This window comes from Trichoderma virens (assembly GCF_000170995.1).
Source record: "Trichoderma virens Gv29-8 chromosome Unknown TRIVIscaffold_5, whole genome shotgun sequence".
Lineage (NCBI taxonomy): Eukaryota > Fungi > Ascomycota > Sordariomycetes > Hypocreales > Hypocreaceae > Trichoderma > Trichoderma virens.
This window is the reverse complement of record NW_014013744.1, coordinates 895,398-910,725: the sequence shown is the minus strand read 5'-3', so window position 1 is coordinate 910,725 and position 15,328 is coordinate 895,398. Positions and strand designations below refer to the sequence as shown.

The 15,328-nt window shown below is 50.4% G+C and overlaps 6 protein-coding genes across 6 annotated transcripts; 3 read left to right on the top strand and 3 right to left on the bottom strand.

Annotated features, from left to right (window-relative positions):
• Positions 1-38: 38 nt before the first annotated feature.
• On the bottom strand, positions 39-1,061 carry TRIVIDRAFT_64057 (uncharacterized protein; the record flags this gene model as incomplete). Its single annotated transcript, XM_014102249.1, has 1 exon — positions 39-1,061. The coding sequence occupies one exon, from the start codon at positions 1,059-1,061 to the stop codon at positions 39-41; it is 1,023 nt and encodes a 340-aa protein (XP_013957724.1).
• Positions 1,062-2,468: 1,407 nt separating this feature from the next.
• Positions 2,469-3,314, top strand: TRIVIDRAFT_37032 (uncharacterized protein; the record flags this gene model as incomplete). Its single annotated transcript, XM_014102248.1, has 1 exon — positions 2,469-3,314. The coding sequence occupies one exon, from the start codon at positions 2,469-2,471 to the stop codon at positions 3,312-3,314; it is 846 nt and encodes a 281-aa protein (XP_013957723.1).
• Positions 3,315-3,788: 474 nt separating this feature from the next.
• Positions 3,789-4,388, bottom strand: TRIVIDRAFT_55978 (uncharacterized protein; the record flags this gene model as incomplete). The annotated part of the gene is made up of 2 exons (XM_014102247.1): positions 3,789-4,027; positions 4,106-4,388. The coding sequence occupies 2 exons, from the start codon at positions 4,386-4,388 to the stop codon at positions 3,789-3,791; spliced, it is 522 nt and encodes a 173-aa protein (XP_013957722.1).
• Positions 4,389-4,870: 482 nt separating this feature from the next.
• On the top strand, positions 4,871-11,652 carry TRIVIDRAFT_37119 (uncharacterized protein; the record flags this gene model as incomplete). The annotated part of the gene is made up of 3 exons (XM_014102246.1): positions 4,871-5,478; positions 5,549-5,694; positions 5,747-11,652. 3 exons carry the CDS (start codon positions 4,871-4,873, stop codon positions 11,650-11,652), a joined length of 6,660 nt encoding a protein of 2,219 aa, XP_013957721.1.
• A 334-nt stretch (positions 11,653-11,986) lies between these two features.
• Positions 11,987-14,023, bottom strand: TRIVIDRAFT_37818 (uncharacterized protein; the record flags this gene model as incomplete). Its single annotated transcript, XM_014102245.1, has 2 exons — positions 11,987-12,809; positions 12,882-14,023. The coding sequence occupies 2 exons, from the start codon at positions 14,021-14,023 to the stop codon at positions 11,987-11,989; spliced, it is 1,965 nt and encodes a 654-aa protein (XP_013957720.1).
• A 377-nt stretch (positions 14,024-14,400) lies between these two features.
• On the top strand, positions 14,401-15,279 carry TRIVIDRAFT_86704 (uncharacterized protein; the record flags this gene model as incomplete). The annotated part of the gene is made up of 3 exons (XM_014102244.1): positions 14,401-14,556; positions 14,662-14,885; positions 14,954-15,279. The coding sequence occupies 3 exons, from the start codon at positions 14,515-14,517 to the stop codon at positions 15,036-15,038; spliced, it is 351 nt and encodes a 116-aa protein (XP_013957719.1).
• Between the last annotated feature and the right edge of the window lie 49 nt (positions 15,280-15,328).

Here is a 15,328-nt window from a genome sequence, read left to right as displayed (position 1 = left end):
CTAAACGCTAGCCGCTGGCGTTTTTTTTTTTTTTTCTTCTACTCTGACCAAGCCTTGTACACAATTCTCGCACCATAAGTCTCGCCCTTCTTCAGGATGACCATGTCCCTCCATTCGGGGACGTTGATTGCGTTGATCCAACGGCCGGGCTCACAGCAGAAAGCACTTCGTGCGCCTCTCGCTGGCAGACCCTCCACGGCAGGGACATTGGTTAATTCACCTGTGTAAAATTGATAAGATGGCTCTGTGCTCAGGACTTCCAAGTGGATGCCGGACTTGGGGTGGGACGCAGCGAGGTTGAGAGCAAGAGGCTGTGTTCGGGTATCGATCGGGACGGAGGATGGGTTGGAGGTGGTTGTAAAGCAGCGATCGAATGCTGGTCCGGTGGCACCAAGGACGAAGGGCTGGGTGGTATCAATACCCGGGAAGGGAACAGGGCCGCCGAGCGGGATAGAGTCGTCCTTAGCAGGGAGGTGGTTGTTGGTCGAAAGAGTGACGGTGGTGCCCTCAATGTTTTCATCGCCAGTGAGGTTGAAGTAGGAGTGGTTGGTCAGGTTGATGATGGTCTCATCGGCGCCCTCAACCAGTGTCGCCTCGTACTCGATACCCAGAACGATGACCTCCTTTCCATCAACCACCTGATTGCCAGTAGTGTAGATGACCTTGGCCTCGACGGCGCCGGGGTAGCCTTCGTCGCCATCTTCGCTGCGGAGAGTGAACTCGACGCTTTCGCCACCCCTCAAGCCTTCCACGCCGGGGATTTCTTTGATTCCCACAGCCGTCGGGCCCTTCCAAATGCGCTTGCCCCAGCCCTCGTTGCCGCCGTGCAAGCTGTTGAGGTCATCGTTGGCTGCAAGCGGGTACGCCTGGCCGTTGAGGCTGTTGATCTTGGCGTCCTTGATGCGGTTGGCAATGCGGCCGATTGTCTCTCCGAAGTACGCTGAGTTGTACTTGACGTACTGCTCCTGCTCAGGGAATCCAAGCACAATATTTGTGTCCTTGACCTTGAAAGATTGGATAATGGCCCCGAGGGGCAGGAATTTGAACGCAGCGTCAGACATGGTAACGTGTTTTGTGAAGGATTGGATTGGAGTGTGCTGTAAATCTGAAGGGCCAGCCCGACGATGTTTATATTTCACGGAAATGCCAACCTAGGAATAAAATAAGAATGCGACGACGCCGACTATGGAGAGATTATGGGTACTAATGGCGATTATCTCGGATATATTGTGGTTTCGGATTCCCCATTTCTCTGGAGGTAGGATCGCATTCAGCCTGTTTATCCGTCTCGAGAGCCGTTTGAGCGGATATGCGACACTCCACAGCCACAGTGAGAAGCATCGATGACGGCGGGGCAATGGCGGGGTAATTGGGGGTTCGTTGGAGACAGCTGTTAGAATTCGGAGCTCTTGGCAGTGGAGAATCTCCAAGCTGGAGCCCTGATCCGACGCCTAGAAAAGCAATATAGCCGGAATGCGTTTGTTGCTTTATCATTACTTGGCGATATGAATCATCTGATTTTGTTGACTATGAAGCTAGTAGTGGCCATCTAGCACTAGGTGCCTTTTCTTTTCTTAAAACAACTTTCACGTTTCTTTACGTGACCAAGTTCTAAGGCAGTAAGTAAACTGATGGAAACTTGCAGCTCAAACATGCGGTTGTACCATGTAGAGACAATCTGGATGCATGCAGGATACCGTTTCCAGTCCAGATGATTTCACAATATTGTTGGCATTCACTCTCACTTCTTGATGTGCTTGTTTCATTCAATATCAAATTTTCTGTCTCTTTTGATGGCGCGTCAAGTCCAGCTTTTTGCATTCACATGAGGTAGACGGTGAATGTGGGCTCAGGCTCCTGACACCAGCAGAATACAGGCAAACACGCCGTAGCTCTCTCGACTGGGGGGCCTCTAAGTCATTGAACTCGTATCGAACAACTTTTTGCTAAAATTAGGATTTGGGCAACCCAACCTTATCAACAACCGCCTATTATTGCTGCCCTCTTAAGCCATGAAACTTTTCCTGCCCTTTTATACTCTCGGGCTTTAAAGCCGTCGGCTGAGGCTGTACCTTACAGCGGGCTTCTGCTTCCCCCACAGCCCGCTTTTGCCCTGTTGCAGAGCGCCATCAGATCTCTCTCGCTTCCCACGTGGCGCTGTATTGAATTCGCGGCGTCGCAGGTCTTGTGACGCTGGTGCTGCAGATTGGCCAGCGCAGCCCAATCAGCTGGCAGACGACAATTGATGTCGCTCATGTCGTTGATCCAGCCCTTCACCCAAACACTTGCAGGCCTCGTCCTTGCTTTCGGAATCTGCCTTCCGGCAGCACAAGTTGCTTGACCGCTTTCAGGCCCCCAGTTCACGATCGCCGCTGACGGGCCTTAACGCTGTTCTTCAGCACTCTCCACCTGCTCCTTGTCACCCTTGCCGCTGCACCTCACACCACCAAGTTGAGAACCCTAGAACCATGGCAGACCTCGTAAACGTCACGCCCAAGCGGAAAAGGGGAGCAGACGTCTCTGTTTCGCCGCTGAAGTTTACTTTTGATCTCTCCACGACCGGCACTCCAGAAGATGGCGGCAACAGCCCTCGCTCGTCGACCGTTGTACACAGGTTCCGCGGCCTTGCGCTTGGAAACGGCGGCGCGGTAATTGAGGCTGCTGATGAGATGGACGTAGAATCCGATGCGTCTACGAGGAAACGCCATAAACCAGATCAAGATGATGCGCTGGTGCAGCCGCAGCCAGAATCCCAGCTGCTGCCGGGACCGGAGATGGAAACTACCGCAGTGCTTGACATGACCGATCGCGCCATGCCACAGCTCGAAGTGCCGCCACCCTCGTCTGAAGGCCTCCTGCAGAAAGCATATCCTTCCATCAACCGCCTGTCCGAGTCCCAGTCAAGGAAGAAGAGAGCTGGCACCCCGCCTCTCCGATTTAAAAAAGGACATCCTCAGGAAGGACTGTCAGACGCCGATGACGAGGCGGAAGTCGTAGATCCTTTGCGTGCGTCGCTAACCTGGCATGAGGATGAAATTACAATTTACGACCCCAATGACAAAGATGACGATGGCACCGGTATCAACGGCGTCGGGTTCAAGCCCACTCCAGCACTTGCGCATGCACGGGTCATGAAACGACGACAGCAAATGGCAGAATACAGGAAGCGCGAAGAGAACGAAGCAAGAAACCGGAGAAGTCAAAGACGCCGAGGAGAGCTGGCCGCCTCAGCTAGGCGAGATCACAAGTCGCCGCCTTCAAGGAAGGTCAGATTCATGGACGCAGAGAGCAGAAACGTTACTATGACGGCATGATTATGAACATCTACCATTGATTATTGGCGAATTTGGGAAGTATACTGGGTACGGGTACGGGCACGGGCAAAGATATCAAAATGATCCCCGACTAATGGCGGCGTTTGGGTGCAATATCTTTATGACACGAGCGAAATGATTCGGCAACGATCTTGGGGATGGAGCAAGGATATGGGATGATAGGCGGCATCTACAGAGTGAACCGCCTGGCGTTGACTTGATTTCTTTCTATTACTTTTTACTCTTCTCCGCTGTTTTCTTCGTTTTCCCAAGACTTCACTGCGTTGCTTGCCTGTGGTTAGAGGATAATAATCACAGTCTAGCCAATACTTCCATTGGCGCTTAGAGTGCTTCAATATATACGGTCTATACTCTTCTCTCGTACATTGAATCGAAATGAAGATTGCCGTAGCATCCAAATAGAGTCTTTATTCATACACATAATGGTACACGGCAGCTCATCTGCCCTGGCTTTCACCAAAATTTATACCAAGCCTTATTTCGGGCCTTCTGCTCTTCCTCTATCCTCAGCTGCTCACGCCTCTCTTCAGCTAGCTTCCTTGCTTGCTCCTTTCTATTCTGCGTGACCACCTCGATATGCCTCTTCATCTGGATCTTTTCGGCACGCCGTTGATACTGGCAGTATTCGTACGAGGCTATGCTGCCCAAAAGGAAGAAGCCAACCGCCCAGTTGGCAGATTTGGCGGCATTGCCTATCGCAAGGCTAAACGTTAGCTACTGGAATTGACACTTGACATGCAGTATAAACAGGTACTAGCTGTGAAGGATACCTTGAATCACAAATTTCAAGCCGCCCAAGCCAGCGCCTGCGCCAATTCCCGTCAGCAATCCCTGTCGTGCGCAGGGTGTGTTTGCTACGTTCGTAAAATCCTCCTTTTTGATCATTGAGACTGCCTCTGCAAAGGCAGACTTGGAACCTCTCGGAGTCCCGTCCGGGTTCTTGTCCGACCCTTGAAGGCCGGGAACCTGGTCGCCCTCTGCTATCGGCTTGGACCACACATGCAGGACCTTTTCGTTCGCATTGGGCCGTTCATCGTCGTTGGTCGGGGCCATTTCTGGCTACCTTGCTTGTCGAATTGGTGGCATGGACGGCACTGGCGCAGCTATTTATTCACCGGCGGCAGTTATGACGCTCGAACGATTTATCCTAGAATTGCTGCTCGTAGTGGGCTGTGGCTGTGCGAATCGGCTCTGTGGCTAAAATCAATTAAAGATGTGGCGTTTACTAGCCAGGTCCATTCGCGTAGCACGCGTAGCGGCGCGTCTCCCTGACACACATCTTCACGAAACATCCTTGCAGGCTAATTGTTGCTTGGTCAGGGCTCTGCTTGACCTTGTTTGCCAGCCCAGACAGCTGCTGTGCATTTTGCCCTGCACCATCAACCAAGACGACAAATAGCTGCTCAAAGCGAACCTCAATACCATAGCAGCTATTGCAGGACGCCATAACCCATGACGGAACTATCAACCGATTAAGTTCGAGTTCTCATATTGCCATCTCGGCAGTGGTCCCGTCTAAGAAATCGTCTTCCGAAATGCCAAACACATCTCTTCGCCGCCCAGCAAAGGGCTACAAAAGAGGAGGGAAAATTGCATATCATGGCGCAAAAACCCGGACTTTCGCAGCGTCCTCAAGGGCCGAAGGCACCTCTGCTGACGAAAAGTGGGAGCGTACTCGTTTGTCCCAGAGCATTGACGACAAGATGGGATTTGCCCGGTACGAAAGCGGGAAGAAGAAGGAAGGATGGCTGGTAAACGTGCAACCAACCTCTGTCGAAGACGAGAGGATACCAGGCGGTCGAGCAACGTTAGACTGCTACTTCATTGAACTGGATGGAAGCACCTTCAAGGCTACGGTTGAATATGATCCTTATATCGTAATTGCCGTTAAAAAGGGCCGCGAGTCTGAAGTTGAAGAGTGGTTGAAGAGAGTACCGGGCGGTGGCGTTGTCAAATCGGTCAGGAGGGTAGAGAAGGAAGATCTCAGCATGCCGAATCACTTGATGGGCTACCGACGGACATTCATTGAGATTCGGTTTGCCAATGTCAGCGATCTGATGGCAGCGAAAAGAGACATCATGCCGATTGCAGAGAAGAATAGGAAAAACATGAATGCCATGGATGCCTATGCCGAGGTTGCTACGTGAGTATCATAGCCCGCTATGGAGAGGTGCTTTTGGGTGGTTGGCGGATTCTAACACGTATAACTGCAGGACGAATGGCGACTTCGACCTTTTTGATAATGATTTACGAGATGACGATCGAAACATGAACAATTCTATTTCTGAAGCGAGCGACTTTATCGTCGATATACGCGAATACGATGTTCCATACCATGTTAGAGTAATGATAGACTTAGGTATATATCCTTGTTTGTGGCAACGCTTTGCCTTGGCTAACCGAATGTTTAGATATAAGAGTCGGAAAGTGGTATTTTGTTGAAGCAAAGCATGGCGTCACAAAAATCACATTGAACGAAGACAGGTCTTTGCCGGCTGATCCGGTAGTTATGGCATACGATATCGAAACATCAAAACTCCCTTTGAAGTTTCCCGATGCCGCGACCGATCAGATTATGATGATATCATACATGATTGACGGCCAAGGCTTTTTGATCACAAATCGAGAAATCATTTCCGAAGACATTGGTGACTTCGACTATACACCAAAGCCCGAGTACCCTGGTCCGTTCATGATTTTCAACGAACCGGATGAGAAGTCCGTTATTGAGAGGTTCTTTCTTCACATCAAGGAAGCGCGTCCTACTGTCATTGCGACTTACAACGGTGACTTTTTCGATTGGCCATTCGTTGAGGCGAGAGCGAGTGTAAACGGTATCGACATGTACCAGGAGATTGGTTGGAAGAGAGACAGCGAAGACCAGTTCAAGTGCAACTATAGTGTTCATATGGACTGCTTTCACTGGGTCAACCGAGACTCTTACCTGCCGCAGGGATCTCGAGGCTTAAAAGCTGTCACAGTCGCCAAGCTGGGATACGACCCCGACGAACTCGACCCAGAATTGATGACACCATATGCAGCGGAGCGACCACAGACCTTGGCCGAGTACTCGGTTTCCGATGCCGTCGCAACTTATTATTTGTACATGAAATATGTACACCCCTTCATCTTCTCTCTCTGCACAATTCTGCCATTGGGAGGAGACGACGTCCTCAGAAAAGGAACCGGTACACTCTGTGAAATGCTTCTGATGGTGCAAGCATACCAGCAGGAGATTGTGCTGCCAAACAAGCATGTCACTCCGAAAGAATCCTTCTGGGACGGTCATTTACTCGACTCGGAGACCTATGTCGGTGGCCACGTCGAGAGTATCGAGGCTGGAGTCTTTCGGTCTGATATCCCTGTTAATTTCGCGGTTGATCCAGGTGCAGTGGACGAGCTCTTACGAGATCTGGACAATGCGCTCAAATTCGTCATTACTGTCGAAGAGAAAAAATCTCTATCTGATGTTACCAACTATGATGAAGTCAAACAACAGATTATGAGCAAACTAATGCAGTTGAAAGAGACTCCTAATCGTACCGAAAGGCCGCTCATTTATCATTTGGATGTCGCCTCCATGTACCCAAACATTATGACGACAAACAGATTGCAGCCGGATTCGATGATTTCGGAATCAGATTGCGCGGCCTGCGACTTTAATCGGCCAGGCAAAACATGCGATCGACGACTGCCTTGGGCTTGGAGAGGAGAGTACATACCTGCGAAAAGAGACGAGTATAACATGATTCGACATGCCCTTGAGAATGAAAAATTTCCCGGTAAAACACCAAATGCTCCGCCGAGGACATTCCAAGACTTGAGTACGGATGAACAGGCAACCCTGGTGAGGAAACGTCTCCAGCTCTACTCTCAGAAGGTATACCACAAAATCCACGACTCCACGACTATTATTCGAGAGGCAATCATTTGTCAGCGAGAGAACCCCTTCTATATCAACACTGTCCGTGATTTCCGAGATCGTCGATACGACTACAAGGGCAAGGCAAAAGTCTGGAAAGGAAAGACGGACGCGCTAAAGTCGTCTGGTGCCCCCGGCAATGAGATTGACGATGCGAAAAAGATGATTATCTTGTATGACTCCCTGCAGCTTGCACACAAGGTCATTTTGAACTCCTTCTACGGATACGTTATGAGAAAGGGGTCTCGTTGGTACTCCATGGAAATGGCAGGTGTTACTTGCTTGACAGGAGCTACCATTATTCAACTTGCTCGTCAGCTTGTTGAGCGCCTCGGCCGACCCCTTGAACTGGACACCGATGGTATTTGGTGTATGCTTCCCGCCACCTTCCCGGAGAACTTTTCCTTCAAACTGAAGAATGGCAAGAAAATGAACATATCTTATCCTTGCGTCATGCTTAACCACCTTGTGCACGACAAGTTCACCAACCACCAGTATCAGACTTTGGTGGACCCCAAAACTTTCAAGTACGAAACTCATAGCGACAACTCCATCTTCTTCGAAGTCGACGGCCCGTACAAGGCAATGATCCTGCCCACATCAAAAGAGGAAGATAAAAATTTGAAGAAGCGATATGCCGTGTTCAACGACGATGGCAGTCTGGCAGAATTGAAGGGATTCGAAGTGAAGCGCCGTGGTGAGCTTAAGCTGATCAAGATCTTCCAGCAGCAAATCTTCAAGTTTTTCCTGGAGGGTGAAGATCTGACGCAATGTTACACCGCCGTGGCCAAGGTTGCAAACCAATGGCTGGATGTATTGCATAATAAAGGATCTACACTCGCAGACGAAGAGCTGATGGAGCTGATTTCTGAAAATCGAAGCATGTCCAAGACTCTAGAGGAGTACGGCAGTCAGAAGTCTACCAGTATCACGACTGCACGACGTCTTGCCGACTTTTTGGGTGAACAAATGGTCAAGGACAAAGGTCTGAATTGTAAATTTATCATTTGTTCTCGGCCACGAAATGCACCCGTCACAGAGCGAGCCGTCCCCGTTGCCATCTTCTCTGCGGAGGAAACTGTGAAGCGCGCGTATTTGAAGAAGTGGCTCAAGGAAGAGCCCGCAGATACCGACCCTCGAGCTCTTTTGGACTGGGATTATTATCTGGAACGTCTAGGATCTGTTATCCAAAAGCTCATTACCATTCCCGCCGCGTTACAAAAAGTCCGCAATCCCGTTCCTCGAGTACCTCATCCCGACTGGCTTCAGCGAAGGATAAACATCAAAGATGACAAGATGAAGCAAAAGAAGCTTACGGATCTCTTCACCAGCAAAGAGCCGCTGGCAGATATTACGAATATTAATGGCTCTCGGGCGGAAGACATGGAGGACTTTGGCTCCAAGCTGCTGAAGCCAAAACAGCTCGGCGCACTCATCGCATCGTCCCAACCTCAAGCGACCTCTCAGAAGCGCAAGTCTCCTGAGCCAGCAGAAGAGCCAGATCCCATAGCCACGTTACCAAATGTCATACCTGATCCATCTGAAGACTATGTTGATTTCTTGCAGTATCAGAAAAAGAAGTGGAAGATGCAGAAACAAGCACGTATTCGGAGAAGGCAGCTATTTGGTGAGAGGAGGGGCAACGTGAGCAGCAACATTCAGCAAACATTTATGAAGCAGGCGCATCTTACGTTTATGAATACGTGGCAGCTGCTTCATCTCAAAGCCACTGATACCCCTGGCATCGTAACGGCGCACGTCTTGATTGATGCCAAGATCCATACGCTAAAGATCAACGTTCCTCGACAAGTCTTCCTCAATCTTAAGAAGGAAGAACTACCTGATGTTGAGATTGCAGGGTGTCAGGTTGAACAAGTCAACTACACTCTCCCCAACGGACATCAGTCGAAGCATCTCTTCAAACTCACCGTTCCGGAAGACGTTTACTTTAACGAAGCAGAAAAATTCTCCCTCTTGTTCAATCACCCTAGTGTAGAGGGTGTGTACGAAAAGCAGGTGCCCCTGAATATTCGCGCAGTGCTTCGGCTAGGCAACCTCTGTACTATCGACGAAGAACAAGAAGCTGTGCTTGGCAAGGGTCTCGAGCAAGCATTCGATCTGATGGGCCTAAAACGACCTATTAAGCCAAGAACATATTTGGAGTCGTCTCCGTTGGCCTATATATACATCTCGCACATCACTGCGGGAGATCGCCAGATTTTTGGTCTATTCTCAACCACAAGCGACCAGGCTTACGTTGTGATACTGCAAAAAGGAAGGGATTCTGGCTCGGACCTCCCAAATATTACAAAGTTGTATTCGGAACTGCTAGCAAAAAGAGCAGAGGAAGCTGCGGGCACGAATTGGCAGGACTGCTTCAAGTATCAAGAGAAGATCACTTTTAAAATCACCCAAGTGACAACACGGCGCAAGGCCCATTTAGAGGTCGCCGATGTAGTCCGAAAACTTCGCAAGGACGAATCGCGGCCACAAATGATGGTTATCCAGTCATCTCAGAGAAACCTTTTAGTTCATGATATTCCTATTCTGGGCGAATTCCCCGTGTTGCCGCTCAAGTACGATGCTTCCGACAGCTCACTGCCACCCTTGGGCTGGCAAGCAGTTATTGCGCGACGTCTGGTCGGGCACTACCTGGGACTTGGATCATGGATCTTGCACCTCACAGCCCTGGCGCGCTATGGCGATGTCCCTCTGTGCAACCTCGAACGTGATGATCCTCGTTTCTTGATTGACATTGCCTACGCCCGGCGGCTACAGGCAAACGGGGTAGTGCTGTGGTGGTCTCCCGATCCTCGGCCAGACCACGCTGGCTATGAGAAAGATGATATTATCGGATCGCTCGACACGGTCAAGATGCCTAGCATCAACAACCCCGGAACGTTTTCTTCGGTTTGCATTGACCTAGATGTCCGCAATCTCGCCATCAACACTATATTGACTTCATCCTTGATCAACGAGCTTGAAGGCGCCGAATCAATCTCATTCAATCCTACAGCCGACGGATCAGAGATTCTTGCTTCAGAGAATGGATTTGCCAACGCTGGAGTCCTGGTTCTTCGTGAGATGGTCAAGGCCTGGTGGGCAGAAGCTTGCAAGGGCAGTACGATGGCCGATGTGCTCGTTCAGCATCTCGTCCGGTGGGTTGAGAACCCAGATTCGTTCATGTATGACCGAGCACTGCACTACTATGTGCAAATGATGTCGCGAAAGGCATTCCAGCAGCTCATGGCGGATTTCAGGCGGGTCGGTTCACAGGTCATCTTTGCCAGTGCAAACCGACTGATCCTGCAGACAACCAAGGCTGAAGTTGGAAATGCGTTTGCCTATAGCCAGTACATTATCAAGTCAATCAAGAGCAAGTCCTTATTCCATTTCATCGACTTGGAGATCAAGGAATACTGGGACTACTTGGTTTGGTACGACGAGTTCAACTATGGTGGCCGAGCCTGTCAGGAGGTTGCCGAGACTGACGAACAGAACCTGGAGACCATTATGCATTGGCAGATGGCCACATTCCTTCCCGTCCGTCTACAGCCTATTTTCCAGGATTGGGTAATTGAGTTTATTCAGCTGATGCATAAACTAAAACGACCGGAAAACAACGACCCTGATTCGACTCCACGACTCACTCAGCTACCGAACAGGAACCAAGAACCCAAAGACGACGCTCAAATCATCTTGGGTAAAGCTTTCGAAAAGCCGATGAAAAAGGTCATTGTTGGTCTCATCAACCAGCAGAAGCGCGAGCTCATGCATCCAGAACTGGCAGAGGACTACAGCTTCCCCTCGTTGCCTGGCTCGCACCTCTCGCTGCGCAATCCGATTCTCGAGCTCGTCAAGTCAATCATGCAGGTGCTATCTCTGGATAAGAACATCACGCTTGAGGCAAGACTGTTACGTAAAGAACTGCTTGCACTCTTTGAAGTTCGTGAGTTTTCCAAGGAGGGAGCATTCACGAACCCCTCAGAGAGCTTGAAACTACTGCAAGTGTCGTGTGACAGCTGTACGATGGCGCGGGATTTGGATCTCTGCCGCGATGAGGATCTGTTTGGCTCTTCTGGAGAGAACGGCGGACAGAGCTGGCAGTGCGGCTTTTGCAACAGCGAGTTTGACCGGGTGGGCATTGAGGAGCGGCTGCTCGCCATGGTGGAGGGCTGGACAACGGAGTGGGCTAGTCAGGATCTCAAGTGTGAGCGGTGCGGTGCTCTGAGGGTGAATGACTTTATGGAGCATTGCACTTGCAGCGGTGAGTGGAAAGAGGTGCTGTCGCGGGATGAGGTTGTACGCAAGTTGGCTGTTATGAAGCGAGTGGCTCAATATTATGGCTTGAAGATGCTTGGAAATGTAGTCGATGGACTGTATGAGGGATTGTAAAAAGCTTGAAATATGAATAGTTGGGAAGGGGGTTGGCATTCAAGGGGCATTGGCCTGGCGTTGTCTTTTTTGTGGAGGGCGCTTGGGTTTGTTGCAGTTATATGTCGATATATTTCATGAGTGCAAAAATCTCCAGGCATTTGATATTTTTACGCACTGTAATTGCTCTCTATAGAAGGTTGCCAAACAAGTTTATCACCCAAATATGAAACTATTAGCCAAGTTTGTATTACATATACCCCTGACCTTTGTTTCTCATTATTCATATTTCATGTCCCTTTCTTATAAGCAGCCACTCTCCTTCTACCAGAGTAATCCTTTTGCTATAATCCTTTCACCCGGCAAACCCTCCGCGAGCCATCTTCCTCGCCCTTGCATCCCGTCTATGGTGGTTCGCCCTCGCTCCTTTATGCGCCTCCTTATTCTTCCTAGCCATTTCCGTGTCCTTCTCCCCCGTCGGTCCAGCAACATTCCCTCCCCTGCCGCGACCTCCTCGCCCGCGTCCGCCTCTCGCCCGCCCGCCTCTGCCGCCTCTATTAGAGCCTCCGTCCGGATCACTCTCCTCTGCGCCTGAACCAGCAGGACTGGCTCTCCATGAAGTGCGCTCGAGCTGTGATTGCTGGCCGCTCCATGCATATTTAGCCTCCAGACGCTTCATCTGGGTAGGGTTCCTCTGCAGCATTACTGCCCATCCTTCGATGGCCTCGTCAGCCATGCCCGTTTCATCCCGCAGCTTCACACGAGTAGCGCTCCTCCTCGTCTCCGCGTCTCTTGCAAAGATCCTGAGATCCGCCTGGAAGGCACGGAAAAGAAGTTCTTCGTTGCTGTCGTTGACGCCATCGGCTTCCTGGTTGCCTGTATCCACGGTGCCTCCCACATCTGCGGCATCATAAGTGTCGTCCCGCTCGTCGTCATCTGGGTCGAGCGATGCGAGAGCAGATAAGATAGCGGCCTTGTTTGGAGCTGTAGATTTGTCTTTGAGGACGTCATCAGCCGTCTTCTCGGGGTTCTTTCCAAATGATATTTTGGAAGAATCGACTGCCAGCCGATCAAACTCATCGTCGTCGAAAACATTCCGTCTAATGGGTAACTGTGTCGGTGTTAAGCGTGGCGCCAGGTCTCTATGTGCTTTAGTATCGGGTTGCGTATGTGATCTTCTCGTAAGAAGGAAATTGTTAGCTGAATCACACAAAATTCATCTCACTAAAAGAGAATAGGTAAGAACTCACAATGGCTCTGTCCTGTCCGCAGTGGCAAGATGGGGCGGCAATGTTTCATCAAACAGATTCGCAATCACTTGCTCCACGTCGCCATTATACTCATCCAAACATTTTGCGATAAACCCTGCTCCCATGTCTGGGAATATGTCCTGGACATGGGTGATTTGGCTCATCTGGTGGACATGAATCTCCGCATGCACGTCCTCGGCTGATTCTACTCCCTTTCCTTTATCCACCTTTCTCTTCACCAACTTCTTTGGTCGGACAATGATGCCCGTTTTGAATGATTCCAGGGTAGTGATTCGATTCTTGAGGTTAGATGGCGCTGCTGTCGATGACTCTATTTTCCGAAGCAAAGCCTTCAGTATTGGTGTATTCGTCACGAGATCAGCCCCTAGAGAGTCGTTGGGATTCAGGGGCCCCTTCTTGTGTGCCTCCGCAGCGACCTGAATAGCGTATAATTGATCGCTAACCATGGACCACTTAGGAGGCTCTACTTCTATCAACCCAATAAGGCATAGATAGACTGTAGTAATGATGGTCTTGCGCAGGGGAGGATTAATGACCTGGAAGCAAGTGACCAGACCGTCGAAGAAGTCGGATCCAGCGAGAAGAAGCATACATGCATTGGGGGACGCATGTAGCAGGGGATTCAGGCGTGTGAGCTCCAGCTCAACAAGTTTGAGATCCCCCTTGCTTCCGGCGTCGAGTTGCGGGATAAGGAGCTTTTTAAGAGAAAGTAATGAGGATTCGATGGGGGCAGTGTGACTGGCGAATAGCTGTGCAAGCAGCGGTGTGGTGTGCTTCTTCGGAAACGTCCTCGCAAACCCGGCCAGGAAATGAACGTCCAGCAACCGAGGCGGAGGACATATTGTGAAAAGCCGTGAGATGAGGCGGAAGATCGTCTTTAGCAGCCGCGGTGATATTGTCTTTGCGCCAGACTCGACAGCCGTTTCCTCCACAAACGTAGATACAAATGTCGTCAGGGCCTCATTGTCTGCAGCTGCCTGTTTGAACACGGCATTGTCCAGGTCCAGATAAGCTTGTGATAGCGCAATCCACGCTTCCGATAGAGCATCCCAGTCTTCGGGTGAGATGCGCTGCCGCCACGAAGCCTTTGGGAACGGCGCAAAGGGCGGTAGAGAAATCATGACGTCGTTCTTCTTGGTCTTTCGATGCTGAATAGTAAGATGGTCTATTATGGCTGCTGAGATGGATATAACAGAATGATGAGCTGTTCCAAGGCCGGGACAGGAGCAGCTTTAAATATAAACACTCTCATCTGAAGCCTCTCACAGGCATCGACCCCCATCATCGCCGAATGATTCATTGGAGGTCTCGTTCCGGTTAGTACAATCGGACCCACAAAACCCCCCAGGCGAGCCAGCTGCATCCACCAATCGTGACGCCTCATTTAAACAGAACGCTATCTCCGCAACAGGACTAGCGCAGCGCACAGCGAAAGCCCTAGCTGGACAATTTGCAACCCCACCAAAAAGTTCCGCGATTCTTGCGAACTTGCAAAAAACATCACCATTCGCATTACCGCCAAACTTTTCCGGCCTCATCACTTTGCCGATACGCAGATCGTCCTCTTTCAACCCACTTATTACGATCCGTTCGAGTCGTGAAGCCGTTCAAGATGTCTTACCAGAAGAACGAGAAGGATGTTCAGGAGCCGGCTGTTAGTTTTCCTCCTTTGCGACTTGCGTCGACAGCATAGCATCGCATAGCTCCCCTGAAGCTGCAGCCCGCTAACGTGCCGTCTTTTTTTCCCCAATGATTACAGAAGAGCCACAAGATCCGCATCACCCTCTCCTCTCGCAAGGTCCAGGTCCTCGAGAAGGTCTGCTCCGAGATCATCGACCGTGCTAAGAACAAGGACCTTCGCGCCAAGGGCCCTGTCCGCCTGCCTACCAAGTGCCTGACCGTCACTCCCCGCAAGACCCCTTGCGGTGAGGGTTCCAAGACCTGGGACCGCTTCGAGATGCGCATCCACAAGCGTCTCATTGAGTGCGTCAACTACCCTTTGCTGAGTCTTGTGCTCTGTACGCAATTTGCTAACCGTGTCTCGTCTGTAGCCTCCACGCCCCCACCGAGGTCGTCAAGCAGATCATTGTCAACATCGACGCTGGTGTCGAGGTTGAGGTCACCATCGCTGCTTAAGCGAATCTCCAATCTCGTAAAGATGTTGGAGTGACCGATACCCTGACGTCGAGGGAAATTGAAACAGCCCTCGAGGCAGATAGGCACAAAATAAACTGGTTCAAGACATATACCCATTTGGTCTCCTTATATTATCATTGTGACTGTGTTTTTCTCCTTCTCCCAAGCAGCCTGTTAACGCCGTAGACTGTCTGCCTTATATATAGAACATAGAACCGTATCGAAAAACGCCATATTGATCCATTACTTGACTCCACCTCATATCCATTCGATTTCCGACCATGTTGGAC